The 17046-nt window shown below is 48.6% G+C and overlaps 1 protein-coding gene across 1 annotated transcript in view; it reads right to left on the minus strand.

Annotated features, from left to right (window-relative positions):
- The window catches only part of LOC139260002 (melanophilin-like), a 245813-nt gene that overhangs the window by 118270 nt on the left and 110497 nt on the right, over nt 1–17046 (minus strand). Inside the window, exon 6 of the mRNA XM_070876047.1 lies at nt 2057–2185. Coding sequence (XP_070732148.1) covers nt 2057–2185 — 129 coding nt within the window. The remainder of the gene's footprint in view (nt 1–2056; nt 2186–17046) is intronic.

The following is a 17046-nucleotide window of genomic DNA, read 5'->3' on the forward strand; positions in this document are numbered from 1 at the left end:
GGACAGAAACAACCTTCCGGATATAAAAGGGGTCGGAGGGTCTAGTAAGGAGGAGGAACTGAGGGAAATCCTTATTAGTCGGGAAATTGTGTTGGGGAAATTGATGGGATTGAAGGCCGATAAATCCCCAGGGCCTGATGGACTGCATCCCAGAGTACTTAAGGAGGTGGCCTTGGAAATATTGGATGCATTGACAGTCATTTTCCAACATTCCATTGACTCTGAATCAGTTCCTATGGAGTGGAGGGTAGCCAATGTAACCCCACTTTTTAAAAAAGGAGGGAGAGAGATAACAGCGAATTATAGACCGGTCAGCCTGACATCGGTAGTGGGTAAAATGATGGAATCAATTATTAAGGATGTCATAGCAGTGCATTTGGAAAGAGGTGATATGATAGGTCCAAGTCAGCATGGATTTGTGAAAGGGAAATCATGCTTGACAAATCTTCTGGAATTTTTTGAGGATGTTTCCAGTAGAGTGGACAAGGGAGAACCAGTTGATGTGGTATATTTGGACTTTCAGAAGGCTTTCGACAAGGTCCCACACATGAGATTAATGTGCAAAGTTAAAGCACATGGGATTGGGGGTAGTGTGCTGACATGGATTGAGAACTGGTTGTCAGACAGGAAGCAAAGAGTAGGAGTAAATGGGGACTTTTCAGAATGGCAGGCAGTGACTAGTGGGGTACCGCAAGGTTCTGTGCTCGGGCCCCAGCTGTTTACACTGTATATTAATGATTTAGACGAGGGGATTAAATGTAGTATCTCCAAATTTGCGGATGACACTAAGTTGGGTGGCAGTGTGAGCTGCGAGGAGGATGCTATGAGGCTGCAGAGCGACTTGGATAGGTTAGGTGAGTGGGCAAATGCATGGCAGATGAAGTATAATGTGGATAAATATGAGGTTATCCACTTTGGTGGTAAAAACAGAGAGACAGACTATTATCTGAATGGTGACAGATTAGGAAAAGGGGAGGTGCAAAGAGACCTGGGTGTCATGGTACATCAGTCATTGAAGGTTGGCATGCAGGTACAGCAGGCGGTTAAGAAAGCAAATGGCATGTTGGCCTTCATAGCAAGGGGATTTGAGTACAGGGGCAGGGAGGTGTTGCTACAGTTGTACAGGGCCTTGGTGAGGCCACACCTGGAGTATTGTGTACAGTTTTGGTCTCCTAACCTGAGGAAGGACATTCTTGCTATTGAGGGAATGCAGCGAAGGTTCACCAGACTGATTCCCGGGATGGCGGGACTGACCTATCAAGAAAGACTGGATCAACTGGGCTTGTATTCACTGGAGTTCAGAAGAATGAGAGGGGACCTCATAGAAACGTTTAAAATTCTGAAGGTGCTGACTTATGCTGGGGATCAGATGCACAGGTGCAGCAACTCTCTGGTACTTTGCTTAAAGGGTCATTCTTCATGTTGGAACCCAGATGTCAGGAGGCTGATTGAATGTGGGGAGGCAGCACAGCCATGCATGATCTTATCCAACACAGGCATTTTTCAGCAGGAATAAGTGGCTAAGAAATCAGAAACAGGAATCCGTCTGATTTTCTTCTCCTTTGTCAATAACAGGCGGATTGTAACCAGAGGATACAGATTTTGGATAATTGGCAAAAGAACCAGAGGAAGGTGAGGAGATTTTTTTAATGCAGCGAATTGTCATAATCTAAAATTCACTGCCTGAAAGAGTTGTGGAAGCAGATTAAAATTAACTTTCAAATGGTAACTGGAAATATACTTGAAAAGAGCAGGGGAAAGGGAATAATTGGATAGCTCTTTCAAAGAGCCGGCACAAGCATGATGGGCTGAATGGCCTCCTTCTCTGCTGTAAAATTCTGCGATTCTAGTCCAGGAACACCAAGGCTAATTGTAGAGCTCCTTACTATCATCCCCACCTGAGATCAGCTAATTCAGTACCAGCCAGGAACTGAAACCAGCAACTCCCTAGTCTGCACAGCAGCAGCCTACTATACAGTGTATTTGTCCATTGCGGCAGCCTTAAAATGGGGCAAATAATAAGGCTCCAGTTAAGCTGAAGAATTGAGGGCATTACCTGTAAACCATTCCCATCACAATGTGGTGAAGGAAGCTGGAGAGAGTGGCGGCGAGACTGGGCAGAGTATTCCGAGTCTATATCAAAGTCAAAAGGATGTACCGAAAGCAGACGCTTGTTTCTGCGTAACTGAGGAATACAAGGTAGTAAAAGTGTCAATTACTTTTCAATTCAAAGTTACTTCTATACTTGTTATATTTAAAAAGAAAATTTTTTTTAAGCAGGGCTATGGGGGAAGAGTAGGCAAGTCGGACTAATTGCATTGCTCTTTCAAAGAGCTGGCATAGATATGATGAGCCGAATGGCCTCCTTCTCAGTTGTTTGATTCTATGATTTAAAGCTAGTTGTTACATCCTCTGATGGATCATATAGCATTAAACACTAAACAAGTTCATATTGGCAATTGGCCGTCCCTATTTCAGTGCGATCCCCTGTAAGATTAGGCGATTAAGGGGAGGAAGCTAAGTGGAAGTGTGGTCTGCCAAGATTGGTAAGCTGATATGCAGGAAAGTACAGGTTCTCCACTCTGTTTAGGATCAACCAACAAAGGCACAGGCAATGGCCACATGAATGTTGTTTCCAGAGGAGGTTACTGTATAGTGACCAGGAGTACAAAACCCTGGTTGAATTTCTCCTGAAACTTAGCCATTTTGCAGTATTGCTGTGTTGGTCAGACAACTCACAATTAAGCAGATTATGGGAGAGAACATATATCATGTGAACAAAGTCTCTGTTGAAGATAGGAGTTTCAAGGAGGTTTTTAAAAGTGGAAAGAGAGCTGGAAAGGCAAAGGGATTCAGGGAAGAATTCCAGAGTTCAGGAGCTAGTGGCTGAAAATTTGAGCACTGATGGGGGAACTGAGCAAGTCGGAGATACAAGAGACAAGTTTCTGATTTTATACTCCTGGTGCGGCGCCTCATCCACTGGGACTATATGTCTGGAGTTCGGATACACGTGCACACATTGTTCTGACTATTTAAATGAATGATTGGAAAATCAGATGCAACCTGAATTGCCAATATTCACTCCAGTCGGGTGAGGCTCCTGTTAGGAAAAACTACCCAAACATTTTAATACATTTTGGTGAGGGTAAAAGGTATTTTTTCTCTGCAAGTTACTTCCTCATCACGTCCTACAATTAAGTCTGAGAATGATGCTGGATTACTATCTTCCTGTGGGTGGCATCTAGCCTCCATTTGATGCTATCTCACATCAGGTACCTGATATTGGCCCACAAATTCCGACGTCCCGGGCCCGTGCGAAGTTTCTACGGACCCGGGAAGGCATCGGAAAAGCTGTTTTTCAGCGCACAGATCATCTGCAGATCGGGAGCGAGGACATTTGCATGGGCAAGATTGCAGTATTTATGCATATTTTGCCCAGCATGATAAAAGCAGACGCATAGCCTACTTTTACAGGCACAAGAGTTTTAAAACACTTAAAACATAAAAAATAAAATTTAAAAACACCTATTATTTTTTTAAAAACCCTGTCCAATACATTACATTTATTTTTAACCAGAATTAAAACTTTTTTAAAAAATTGCCAATTTTTTTTTCTTTAAAAAATATTTCTAACAACTTTAATTTCTATTAGTGTATTTATGTGGAGTGTTTTTATAAATGTTTTATGTAGTGTTTGTGTGTTTTGGGGTGTTTCTCATTCATAGTAATAGGAGCTTCAGATTTACAAAACTCCTATTACTATGAATGAGAAAATACTTCCCTGTGATTGGGTGTCCAGGCCCATGTGACTCCTGCGCAAGTCCCGACGTGCACGCGCTGCGATGCACAGTCAGGAGAGGCCTCCGGACTGGGATCTCGAGCGGGCCCAGCAGCTTCAGGTAAGTGCGCATTTTCTGTCCTGAAGTCAGCGGTTTGCCCACGGGAAGACCTCGACTGGGATTTCTAGGCTATTAGAAATGGTAACTTTCAATTAGCACATAAGCCAGAGACAGTGATTAGAAAAATGGAGTTAGAAAAGCAAACTAGATATAGAAATTGGGAAAATTGAGCAAGCAATAAAAAACACATGTAGAGATTAGGAAAATGGAGCTTGTAACTGATACAGAGATCCGGAAATAGAATTATTTTTGCAAACCCGACAGAGATTAGGAATATGGAATGAGCAACGCAAACTAGATATAGTGATTGGGAAAATGGAGCTGGTAATACAAATTAAATATAGAGATTTGGAAAAGGAGTTAGTAACCTAAACCAAACATGGATAGTCGAAAAATTAAGCTAGTAATACAAACCAGATATAGAGACATTGGGAAAATTAAATTATTTATACAAACTAGGTACAGAGATTAGAGAAATGAAGCTAGCAATACAAACTAGATACAGCGAGATTGGGACAGTGATAAGTATTTTCTAGCCCAGTAGGATATAAAACTGAAAATTTGCCTTTCAATGATAGTGACGCACCAGGGCGGCTAAATTTGATAGCCCCTGAAAACGGGCGCCAGTAACGTTGAATTCGATGCAGGCAGCACGCAAACTTCGTGCTGCCTATTAATTAAAATGATTGCAGCAGTGAGGAAGCACTAAAAGCGCTGTTCAGTTGCTCAGCACCTTAGGGGGCCCAAGTTTGTGTAAGGCTTGCACCAATTAAAGTCAGCCTGCAACGCTTAAAAGGTAGGGTACATTCTGGCTGGAGCAGGTGCTGGATGTGGGTGGGAAAAAGAGTGTGAGCAAGAAGAACATTGAATAATGGCACTACAGGGCAGAGAGCGTGCTCCAAGGTTCTCAGATGCTGCACTGGAGGTCTTGGTGGAGGAGGTCGGCAGGAGAAAAGATGTCCTCCATCTACAGGGGTGGGTAGGAGGCCCTCCAGACAAACTCGAAGAAGGCAGTGGGAGCAGATAGCCCTAGCGGTCAATACCAGAAGCCAAGTCCCAAGGATCTGGATGCAATGCCACAAGAGATTCAATTACCTCACGAGTGGTCAAGACCAATGAATTCATCTTCAAATGCCATATCACACCAACTATACCATTAGCCTCACACACTGCTCACCCACCAACAATCTCTATCTATCAGGACTCATACCTCACATTCATAGCTTTACCTCACCCTCACAGACTTAGCACTGCTGCAAGCCTCATACCCACATTTCACAGCTTGCACACATTGCCAGCTATTCAACCATGACAGGCACATTACGTAACACATTGCACCATACTCAACGACACACTCTCCAGCAGGACAAGGTGGCTCCTAACTGGAGGCAGCAAGAACTACCCGCAGGGGCACAGGCATGCTTGCATGACCTAACCCATATGGAAGAGACAGTGCTCAAGACTATTGGAGCGGCCATCGCTGAGTCTGTAGCCAGCGGTGGGGCTGAAACAATCAAAGATAACGGTATCTTCATACCTAATCCTCCTTCTCACATCCCACTTCTCCCTCATCCCACAATCTTTTCTGATTTACATGCTTTGGATGGTGTAAGCATGCACTTCTTGCTTTCACCCACCCCGTCCCCTTACCTACCCTTGTGGATTTCTCCTTTCAGATACCCAACCTGGCCAGGCAGTGGAGGAGAAGCAAGAACTGGAAGAGGAAGAAGGCAGTGATGCTGAAGACACAGCGCCGTCACTCGATTTCACACTCGCAGCCAACAGCTCAGATACTGACACTCCGCATACTTTAGAGGATAGAGGGTTCTGCACATGATGAGGCACCGGGCACGAGTGGTCTGGAGCCAGGGCAGGGACAAGGGTAGCGCAGGTGCCAGCTCCTTGGAGGGGGAAGTCGCATACGAGTTTAGCTGCAGAGTTGAGCACTTTGACGGGTACAGGCTACAGAAGAAGGCTGGTGGATAAGCGCATTGGTACACCTGCCAGAAAGCCTGTGTCAATGTCAAGGAGCATGAAGGAGAACAGCACCAACTTGCCACAGGCCTTTGAGCAGAACTTGGAGCACATCCTTCCCAGTATGGATGTGATGTCCAACTCCATTAGTACACTTGTGGACCCAACCAAGATGCACTATCTGATGGCCGATGTCTCAGTTTCCATTGCAGAAAAAGTAGAAAGTCCCCCAATGTCTGGGTGCTGCAGTGGAACTCAAACTTCTGTCATGCAAACGCCACACAAGCTCAGAATGCCGGCATTGTGGTTGCGCTTACCAGTGTTCAAAGGGGCTTGCAGGGTGTCACAGCAATCCAGTAATCTGTCCTCCAACAGATTATTGGATTGCTGAGGCATCTTCCTGGGGGAGTGACAGTGGCTCCGTGGAGCGTGAACCAGCTGTCCTCTTCCAGAATGAAAGCATTTGTCCTCCACCTCTGCCATTCCGTCAGTGACCTTGATGTTGCCTGTCAGCCAGCCAGCCAGCCCAGACTGCTGCCACTCATGCCAGGATGGTGCAGTCCAAAGCGGGGCCTTCTAGACCCAGAGCTGCTTGAGGTTGTCCACCAAGGCCATCTGCAGTTTCCTCCACTAAAAGTCAGCAGCCTTCCACCACTGCATAGTAGCACTAGGATAGGCAAAGGCACACAGAAGATAGGGGCTAACGGATTGTACAAATGTGATTAGTTTAGTTTGTATTCAATAGGGCATGATTTCATTTATAAAATGTAGCATGGAATGTTTATTTTGTGTTGGCTTATGTTTTTCTATTGTAGCCAAATGGACACTGTGATTGTCAGGAACAGACGGAAGATTAAGATGTGGGACCGTTGGTGAATGTGGAATTGGGGTTGCATTTATTGGTATCTAGCCGGATGAGTCAGTCAGGAACAGCGCAGCTCAGCTCCTCCCTTCCTATTTCTCCTCCTCCTCCTCTTCCTCACCCTGCTCCTCAGCTGATCATATGGCCGGTGGCAAGGGCTGTGCCCTCATGATGGCGTGGTTGTGCAGAATGCAGCAGACCACCATGAATCTCGCTCTGCCGAGTACTGCAGGGCTCCTCCGAGCAGTCCAGGAAGTGGAGGCTTCAGCATGCCAGTGGCATGCTCAATGATGTTTCGTGTGGCAGCATGGCTTTCATTGAATGCATGCTGTCCACGTGTGTGTGGGCTGCGCACTGAAGTCATGAGCCATGTTTTAATGGACAGCCCTTGTCTCCCAGTAGCCACCCTCTGGTTTATTGTGGAGGCTCAAAGGCAGATGGCACAGTGGACTGCCGCAGAATGAAAGCATCATTGCTGCTGCCAGGATACCGGGCATTGACCTGCATGATTCGTTTGGTATGGTCGCACATCAGTTGGATGTTGAGGGATTGAAATCCCTTTTGGTTGCTGTAATGTATTTGACCCTGTGTAACCTGCATGACACCTGACCACCAGAGGGCCCACCTATTGGAGTCCCAAGGGATCCCAACATCTCTTGGGAGCACAGTATCTAAGCAGGCCACCCACGAGGTCATCATCATCATCATAGGCAGTCCCCCAGAATTGAGGAAGACTTGCTTCCACTCCCAAAGTGAGTTCTTTGATGGCTGAACAGTCCGATACGAGAGCCACAGAACCTGTTACAGGTGGGACAGACATTCGTCGAGGGAAGGGGTCGGTGGGGCTAGTTTGCCGCGCGCTCCTTCCGCTGCCTGCGCTTGGTCTCTTCACGCTCTTTGCGTTGGGACTCGAAGAGCTCAACGCCCTCCCGGATGTACTTTTTCCACCTCGGGTGGTCTTCGGCCAGGGTCTTCCAGGTGTCAGTGGTGATGTCGCACTTTACCAGGGAGGCTTTGAGGGTGTCCTTATAACGTTTCCACTGTCCTCCTTTGGCTCGTTTACCATGAAGGAGCTCTGCATAAAGCATTTGCTTAGGGAGTCTCGTATCTGGCATGCAAACTATGTGGCCTGCCCAGCAAAGCAGATCGAGTGTGGTCAGTGCTTCAATACTGGGGATGTTAGGCTGGTCGAGGTCACTGATGTTGGTGCACCTGTTCTGTCCTCCCAGGGGATTTTCAGGATCTTGCAGAGACATCGTTGGTGATATATATCCAGCGACTTGAGGTGCCTTCTATACATCGTCCATGCTTCGGATCCATATAGGAGGGCGGGTATTAACACAACTCTTTTGTTGCAAAAAAAAAATAAACATTAAATCACGTGCCCCCTTATTAAAGGGGGGGGGGGGCACTCCAAACAGTTTACAAGTGCCCTTTTTCATTTTTTTTGGTTGTTTTTTTATTGTTTTTTGGGTTTTTTTGTTTCGGGAATTACTACAGCCCTGTAGACTATGAGCTTGGTGGTAGATTTCAGGGCCTGGTCTTCAAACACTCTTCTCCTCAGACGGCCGAAGGCTGTACTGGCACACTGGAGGCGATGTTGAATCTCTGCATCAATGTCTGCCTTTGTTGATAAGAGGCTCCCGAGATATGGGAAATGGTCCACGTTGTCCAGGGCCGCGCCGTGGATCTTGATGATTGGAGAGCAGTGCTGAGTGATGGTGACAGGCTGGTGGAGGACCTTTGTCTTATGGATGTTAAGCGTAAGGCCCATGCTTTCATATGCCTCAGTGAATACATTGACTATATCCTGGAGTTCAGCCTCTGAATGTGCGCAGACGCAGGCGTCGTCTGCATACTGCAGCTCAACGACAGAGGTTGGGGTGATCTTAGATCTGGCCTGGAGGCGGCGTAGGCTAAACAGCTTCCCACTGATTCTGTAGTTTAGTTCCACTCCAGCGGGGGGCTTGTTGATTGTGAGGTGGAGCATGGCGGTGAGGAAGATTGAGAAGAGGGTTGGAGCGATGACACAGCCCTGTTTGGCCCCGGTCCGGATGTGGATTGGGTCTGTAATGGATCCGTTGGGAGGGATCACAGCCTGCATGTCATCATGAAGCAGGCGAAGAATGTTGACAAACTTTTGGGGGCATCCGAAACGGAGAAGGACGCTCCATAGACCCTCACGTTTAACAGTGTCAAAGGCCTTTGTAAGATCGAAAAATGCCATGTATAAGGGCTGGCGCTGCTCCCTGCATTTTTCCTGCAGCTGTCGCGCTGCAAAGATGATGTCTGATGTGCCCCGTAGGGGATGAAATCCGCATTGTGATTCCGGGAGGAGCTCCTCAGCCACAGGGAGAAGACGATTGAGGAGAACTCTAGCAACAACCTTCCTAGTGGCTGATAGCAGGGAGCTTCCCCTGTAGTTGCCCCAGTCGGAATTTATTGTGTTCCTAACACAGATGAAGCTGCACACAGGGAGGTTAAAGTAACAGTGACCTCAATCTTTAATAAGACACTCCAGAGTGAGGAACAGGCCTTAGGGGCCGGCTTATATACAGTGCTCCCAAGGGATGCTGGGATCCCTGAGGACTTCAGGGGATACTCTCCCTGGTGGCGGAACATGGGAGTGCATGCTTTACAGATACATAACATCACTCCCCCCGAAAGTCAAAGTGAAAACTATTTACAAGGTGCGGTGGTCAGGAACCTTTCTTTCCCTGGTGGACCGCCTTGGTACAAATGTCTGTTCTGGTGTGTTGGCTGTGCCCTCGCTGGGCTGGCATGTTGTTGGCCCTGTAGGGCTGCTAGGTGAGCCTGGCTTTGCTGGGCTGTTGGGCATGATGGGTTCAATTACCTGGTCCGGGGTGGTATCGTTGATCCTTTGGGTGTGTGTTGTGGGCTCAAAAAAGGTGGTGTCTGCTGTGGGTTGTTCAGGGCAGTCTGTGAACCGCAGCCTAGTTTGGTCCAGGTGCTTTCTGCAAATTTGTTCATTGTCTAGTTTGACTACAAGCACCCTATTCCCTTCTTTAGCTATCACCGTGTCCGCGATCCACTTGGGACCATGTCCATAGTTTAGCACATACACAGGGTCATTCAGATCAATTTCCCATGACACAGTGGCGTGACCATCATTTACATTTTGTTGCTGCTGCCTGCTCTCTACCTGATCATGCAGGTTGGGGTGAACCAGCGAGAGTCTGGTTTTAAGTGTCCTTTTCATGAGTAGCTCAGCCGGGGGCACCCCTGTGAGCGAGTGGGGTCTCGTGCGGTAGCTAAGCAGTACTCGGGACAGGCGAGTTTGGAGTGAGCCTTCTGTGATTCGTTTAAGGCTCTGTTTGATGTTTTGTACTGCCCGCTCTGCCTGCCCATTGGAGGCTGGTTTAAATGGGGCCGAGGTGACATGTTTGATCCCATTGCGGGTCATGAATTCTTTAAAGTCGGCACTGGTGAAACATGGCCCGTTGTCACTAACCAGTATGTCAGGCAGGCCGTGGGTGGTAAACATGGCCCTCAGGCTTTCAATGGTGGCGGTGGTGGTGCTTCCCGACATTATTTCACATTCAACCCATTTTCAAAAAGCATCCACCACCACCAGGAACATTTTACCGAGAAACGGGCCCACATAGTCGACATGGATCCTCGACCATGGTCTGGAGGGCCAGGACCACAAACTTAGTGGTGCCTCTCTGGGTGCGTTGCTCAACTGAGCACATACGCTGCATTGCCGTACACAGGACTCGAAGTCAGAGTTGATACCGGGCCACCACACGTGGGATCTGGCTATCGCTTTGATCATTACTATACCCAGGTGTGTGTTGTGGAGATCTGAGATGAACGTCTCCCTGCCCTTTTTTGGTAGCAGTACGCGATTACCCCACAACAGGCAGTCTGCCTGAATGGACAGCTTGTCCTTTCGCCGCTGAAACGGCTTGATTGGTTTTTGCATTTCAACGGGGATGCTGGTCCAGCTCCCATGCAGTACACAGTTTTCTACTAGGGACAGCAGAGGATCTTGGATGGTCCAAGTCCTAAGCTGGCAAGCCATGACAGGTGATTTATCATTTTCAAACACTTCCATGACCATCAACAAGTCTGCGGGCTGCGCCACCATCAACAAGTTTGCAGGCTGCGCCATTTCCACCCCCGTGGTGGGCAATGGTAGCCGACTGAGAGCATTCACACAGTTCTCTGTGCCTGGCCTGTGGCGGATGGTATAGTTATAAGCTGATAGCGTGAGTGCCCACCTTTGTATGCAGGCTGAGGCATTAGTATTTATCCCCTTGTTTTCAGCGAACAGGGATGTGAGGGGCTTGTGATCGGTTTCCAGCTCAAATTTGAGGCCAAACAGGTACTAATGCATTTTCTTTACCCCAAACACACACGCTAATGCCTCTTTCTCAATCATGCTGTCGGCCCTCTCGTCCTTCGACAAGCTCCTGGAAGCATAGGCGACAGGTTGCAACTTCCCCGCAACGTTAACTTGTTGTAATACACACCCGACTCCATACGACGATGTGTCACATGCTAGCACAAGTCTTTTACACGGGTTATACAATACAAGCAGCTTGTTGGAGCATAAAATGTTTCTGGCTTTCTCAAAAGTAATTACTTGTTTTTTTTCCCCATACCCAGTTCTCACCTTCGCGCAATAACACATGTAGGGGCTCTAAAAGGGTGCTTAATCCCGGTAGGAAGTTACCAAAATAGTTGAGGAGTCCCTGGAACGACCGCAGCTCGGTGACATTCTGTGGCCTGGACGCGTTCCTGATAGCCTCTGTCTTGGCGTCTGTGGGCCGAATGCCGTCCGCCGCGATCTTTCTCCCCAAAAACTCCACTTTTGTTGCCATGAAGACACATTTCGACCTCTTCAGCCGCAGCCCTACGCGATCCAGTCGCTGGAGGACTTCCTCCAGGTTTTGTAGGTGCTCGGCAGTGTCCCGACCTGTGACCAATATTTCGTCCTGAAAGATCACTGTGTGTGGTACCGACTTGAGTAGGCTCTCCATGTTTCTCTGGAAGATCGCTGCAGCCGACTGAATTCCAAACGGCATCTGTTGTAGATGAACAGTCCCTTATGCGTGTTGATGCAGGTGAGGCCCTTTGAAGACTCCTCCAGCTCCTGCTTCATGTAGGCTGAAGTCAGGTCGAGTTTGGTGAACATCTTGCCTCCTGCCAGTGTCGCAAATAGGTCGTCTGCCTTAGGTAGCGGGTATTGGTCCTGTCGTGAGAAACGATTAATAGTTACTTTATAATCACCGCAAATCCTGACCGTGCCATCACTTTTGAGTACTGGAACAATCGGGCTGGCCCACTCGTTGAATTCCACTGGGGAGATGATGCCCTCACGTTGCAGCCTGTCCAGCTTGATTTCCACTCTCTCCCTCATCATGTGAGGTGCCGCTCGCGCCTTGTGATGAATAGGTCGTGCCTCTGGGACCAAGTGGATCCGCATCTTCGCCCCGGAAAAGTTTCCAATGCCTGGCTCAAAAAGGGAAGGAAATTTGTTAAGAACCTGGCGACATGAGGCCTCATCGACATGTGATAGTTCTCGGATGTCATCCCAATTCCAGCGGATTTTACCTAGCCAGCTCCTTCCAAGCCGTGTGGGGCCATCGCCCGGGACAATCCAGAGTGGCAGTTCGTGCACCGTGCCCTCGTAGGTAACCTTGACCATGGCGCTGCCTAGGACAGTGATAAGCTCTTTGGTGTACATTCTCAGCTTCGTATGGATGGGTTTCAGGGCTGGTCTGAGTGCCTTGTTGCACCACAGTCTCTCAAACATCTTTTTACCTGATGGATTGGCTAGCGCCAGTGTCCAGTTCCATGGCTACGGGTAAGTCATTCAATTTTACGTTTAGCATTATAGGTGGATATTTCGTCGAAAATGTGTGCACCCCGTGTACTTCAGCATCTGCCCCCTCTCTCTGAGGCTTGAAATTGCTTTGATCCACCATGGACCGATCTTCCTCTGTCACGTGGTAGTTAGCAGGTTTTGCAGAGCTTGCAGCTCATTTGCAAGCTCGTTGGAGGTGCCCCGTTGCTCCACAGCTCTTGCAAACATACCCTTTGATGTGGCATGAATAGGCTGAATGGAAGCCTCCACAATGCCAACAAGGTGTGAATTGCCTTGCATTCATTCTTTGTTGAGGACTCTGAGTCATCTGGGTCACTTGAGGCCTGCTGGCAGTTGCAGACTCGTGGGTTCTGCCCTGTACATTTCCACTCGCAAACACAGTTCCAATTAATTTATGAACATTGCTAGCACTTGTGTGCTGAGAGATTTGTTTGGTGTTATCACTGGTGGACATAAACGCCTGTGCTATCGCAATGGCCTTACTGAGGGTCGGTGTCTCTACAGTCAAAAGTTTTCGTAGGATGGTATCGTGGCCAATGCCCAGTACAAAAAAATCTCTGAGCATTTTCTCTAGGTAGCCATCAAACTCACATTGTCCTGCAAGTCGCCTTAGCTCGGCGACGTAGCTCACCACTTCCTGACCTTCAGATCGCTGGCACGTGTAGAACCGATACCTCGCCATCAGCACGCTCTCCCTCGGGTTAAGATGCTCCCGAATCAGTGTACACAGCTCCTCATATGACTTATCTGTGGATTTCACCGGAGCCAGAAGATTCTTCATGAGGCTGTAGGTCGGTGCCCCGCAGACTGTAAGGAGGACCGCTCTCCTTTCTGCAGCGCTTTCTTCTCCGTCCAGCTCATTGGCTACAAAGTACTGGTCTAGCCGTTTGACTTCCCAGTCCTCACCCTCCGAGAACTTCTCCAGGATGCCCACAGTTTGCTGCATCTTTGCGTTGGAGTCGTATTCTCGTCGCCAGTTATTGTGTTCCTAACACAGATGAGGCTGCACACAGGGAGGTTAAAGTAACAGTGACCTCAGTCTTTAATAAGACACTCCAGAGTGAGGAACAGTTCTTAGGGGCCGGCTTATATACAGTGCTCCCAAGGGATGCTGGGATCTCTTGGGACTTCAGGGGATGAGCTCCCTGGTGGCGGAACATGGGAGTGCATGCTTTACAGATATACAACAGACTTGTCCCCTTTTTAAAAAATGGTGACAATCACTGCATCTCTGAGATCTCTCGGCATGCTCTCCTCCCTCTAGATGAGAGAGATGAGCTCATGTATCCACGCCAACAGCGCCTCTCTGCCATACTTTAGCGCCTCAGCAGGGATTCCATCTGCACCTGTAGCCTTGTTATTCTTGAGCTGTTTTATGGCTTTGCCTATCTCGTGCAACGTTGGAGTTTCACTGAGTTGGTGGCGGGTCGCATGCTGTGGGATGGAGTCGAGAACACTTGAGTTAAAGGCAGAGTCTCGATTGATGAGATCTTCAAAGTGCTCCTTCCATCGGGCCCTGACAACCTCGATGAGTATTTTCCCATTCTTGGCCAGGAATGTGGTGGGGCCTTGGGTTTTTGGACCGTAGGTGGCCTTGACTGCAGCGAAGAATCCTCACATATCGTGGCTGTCAGCCAGTTGTTGTATCTCCTGTGCTTTCTCCATCTACCACCTGATCTTTAGGTCCTGGCTTTTTTGTTGGACCTGAGCCTTGAGCCATCTGTAATGTTGTTTTGCAGCTCCCGAGTTGGGTTGTTGCTTGAGGCTCAGAAATGCTTTGCGCTTGCGATCTATTAGTTCTTCCATCTCCTGATCATTTTCATCAAACCAGTCCTGATGTTTTCTGGTTGAGTGACCAAGTGTCTCTTGACAGGCACTGGTTATAGCGGCTTGGAGGGCAGACCAAGCGCTATGGGGATTCAGCATCTCAGGGCCATCAAGGCACGCCAGACTGGCTGTGAGCGGTTTGCTGCATATGGCTCCCTTAGCTGGGTCTCTAAGTGCCCCTGCATTCACTTTTTTGCAGCACTGCTTCTGCTGTCCTCTCTGCTTTGGGGCAATATTAATGTTGATGATGGATCGGTTTAGGCGGTGGTCCGTCCAGCAGTTGTCAGCTCCTGTCATGACATGGGTGAGGCGCACATCCTTGCAATCCCTGGCTCGGATAGTCAAGCAGGTGCCAGTGTTTGTAGCGAGGGTGTTGCCACGTTGCCTTGTATTTGTCCCTCTGGCAGAAGAGGGTGTTGGTGAAGAGGAGTTTATGTTCTAGACATTTTGTCAGGAGCAGGGTACCGCTGGAGTTGGCTTTCCCTACCCCCTCTCTGCCAATCACGTCACCCCAGAGGGCTGTGTCTTTGCCGACGCTGGCATTAAAATCACCCAGGAGGATCAATTTGTCGTCCGTGGGGACGCGGGAGAAGAATGTCTCGAGGTTGGAATGAAAACCCTCTTTAGCCTCATCTGTTGCATCGAGTGTAGGGGCGTACACACTGATGACTGTGGTGTACCTGCACTTATTAAAGGAGCTAAGGTCACACTTGCTCACGGTACATAGTACTCAGTTTCATCCTTTATTATGAGTGTACCAATTGGCGACGAGGTAACGAACAACCGCACGAAAATGCAAAGAACAGTCGGTATCCTGGAGAAGTTCTCAGAAAGGGACGATTGGGAGGCCTTCGTGGAGAGACTCGACCAATACTTCGTGGCCAACGAGCTGGAAGGGGACGAGAACGCTACCAAACGAAAGGCGATCCTCCTAACTGTCTGTGGGGCAACAACCTATGGCCTCATGAAGCATCTCCTGGCCCTGGCAAAACCGACAGAGAAATCCTATGAAGAATTGTGTACGCTGGTCCGAGAGCACCTAAATCCTAAGGAAAGCGTTTTGATGGCGAAGCATCGGTTCTACATGTGTCAACGGTCGGAGGGCCAGGAAGTGGCGAGCTATGTTGCCGAACCAAGGCGCCTCGTAGGACATTGTGAGTTTGAGGGTTTCCTAGAACAAATGCTCAGAGACTTTTTTGTACTGGGCATTGGACATGATACAATCCTTCGCAAACTGTTGACTGTAGAAATTCAGAATCTAAGTAAAGCCATAACGATAGCCCAGGCATTTATGTCCACCAGTGAGAACACCAAACAGATTTCGCAGAGTAAAGAAGTTTCAGCCAGTACCGTGCACAAAGTAATGTCGGTCTCGAGCAGAAATGTACAGGGCAGAACGTACACGCCAGCTGCTGTGGCCCGACCTCAATTGGCCCAGAGTCTGCCATCAATCGTTAATGCGAGGCAATTAACACCTTGGGGGCGCTGCGGAGGTGATGATCGGCCCCATCAATGCCGCTTTAAGCACTATGCATGCAATGGTTGCAGAACAATGGGACACCTCCAACGAATGTGCAGGCGAACTGTGCAAACCCTGCAAACCCTGCAAACCACCACGTTGCAGAGGAAGATTGATCCACTGTGGATCAGGCTGAATTGGAGACTCGTACCGAGGAGGCAGAAGTGTACGGGGTACACACATTCACTACGAAATATCCACCAATAATGTTGAAAGTTGAACTGAACGGTATTCCAGTATCTATAGAACTGGACACGGGGCAAGTCAGTCCATAATGAGTAAAAAGGCCTTCGACAGGCTGTGGGGCAAAAAGGCTCACAGGTCCAAGCTCAGCTCCATTCACATTGAACTAAGGACTTACACCAAGGAACTAATCCCTGTAATTGGCAGTGCAGAAGTCAAAGTCTCCTATGACGGAGCAGTACACGAACTCCCGCTGTGGATTGTGCCAGGGGATGGCCCCACATTGTTTGGCAGAAGCTGGCTGGGAAAAATCCATCGACGATGCCTCATGTACCGAGGTTCTGAACAAGTTCCCATCGTTGTTCGAGCCAGGCATTGGAAGCTTCCAGGGGGCAAAAGTGTAGGTACATTTGGTTCCCGGTATGCGACCCATCCACCACGAGGCACGGGCGGTACCATACATGATGCGTGAAAAAGTGGAAATTGAGCTGGACAGGCTGCAACGTGAAGGTATCATCGCGCCGGTGGAATTCAACAACTGGGCCATTCCGATTATCCCGGTACTTGAGGATAGCACGGTTAGAATTTGTGGGGACGATAAAAGTAATGATTAACCGTTTTTCGCTGCAGAACCAGTACCTGCTACCCAAGGCGGACGACCTATTTGTGATCCTGGCTGGAGGGAAGATGTTCACCAAGCTGGACCTGACCTCAGCCTACTTGATGCAGGAGCTGGAGGAGTCATCGAAAGGCCTCACCTGCATCGACATGCACAAAGGTCTGTTTATCTATAACCGATGCCAGTTCGGGATTCGGTCGGCCGCGGCTATCTTCCAGCGGAACATGGGGAGCCTGCTAAAGTCGGTTCCTTGCACAGTAGTTTTCCAGGATGAAATATTGGTTACAGGTCGGGACACCATGGAGCACT

This window comes from Pristiophorus japonicus, chromosome 3, assembly GCF_044704955.1.
Source record: "Pristiophorus japonicus isolate sPriJap1 chromosome 3, sPriJap1.hap1, whole genome shotgun sequence".
Taxonomy (NCBI): domain Eukaryota; kingdom Metazoa; phylum Chordata; class Chondrichthyes; family Pristiophoridae; genus Pristiophorus; species Pristiophorus japonicus.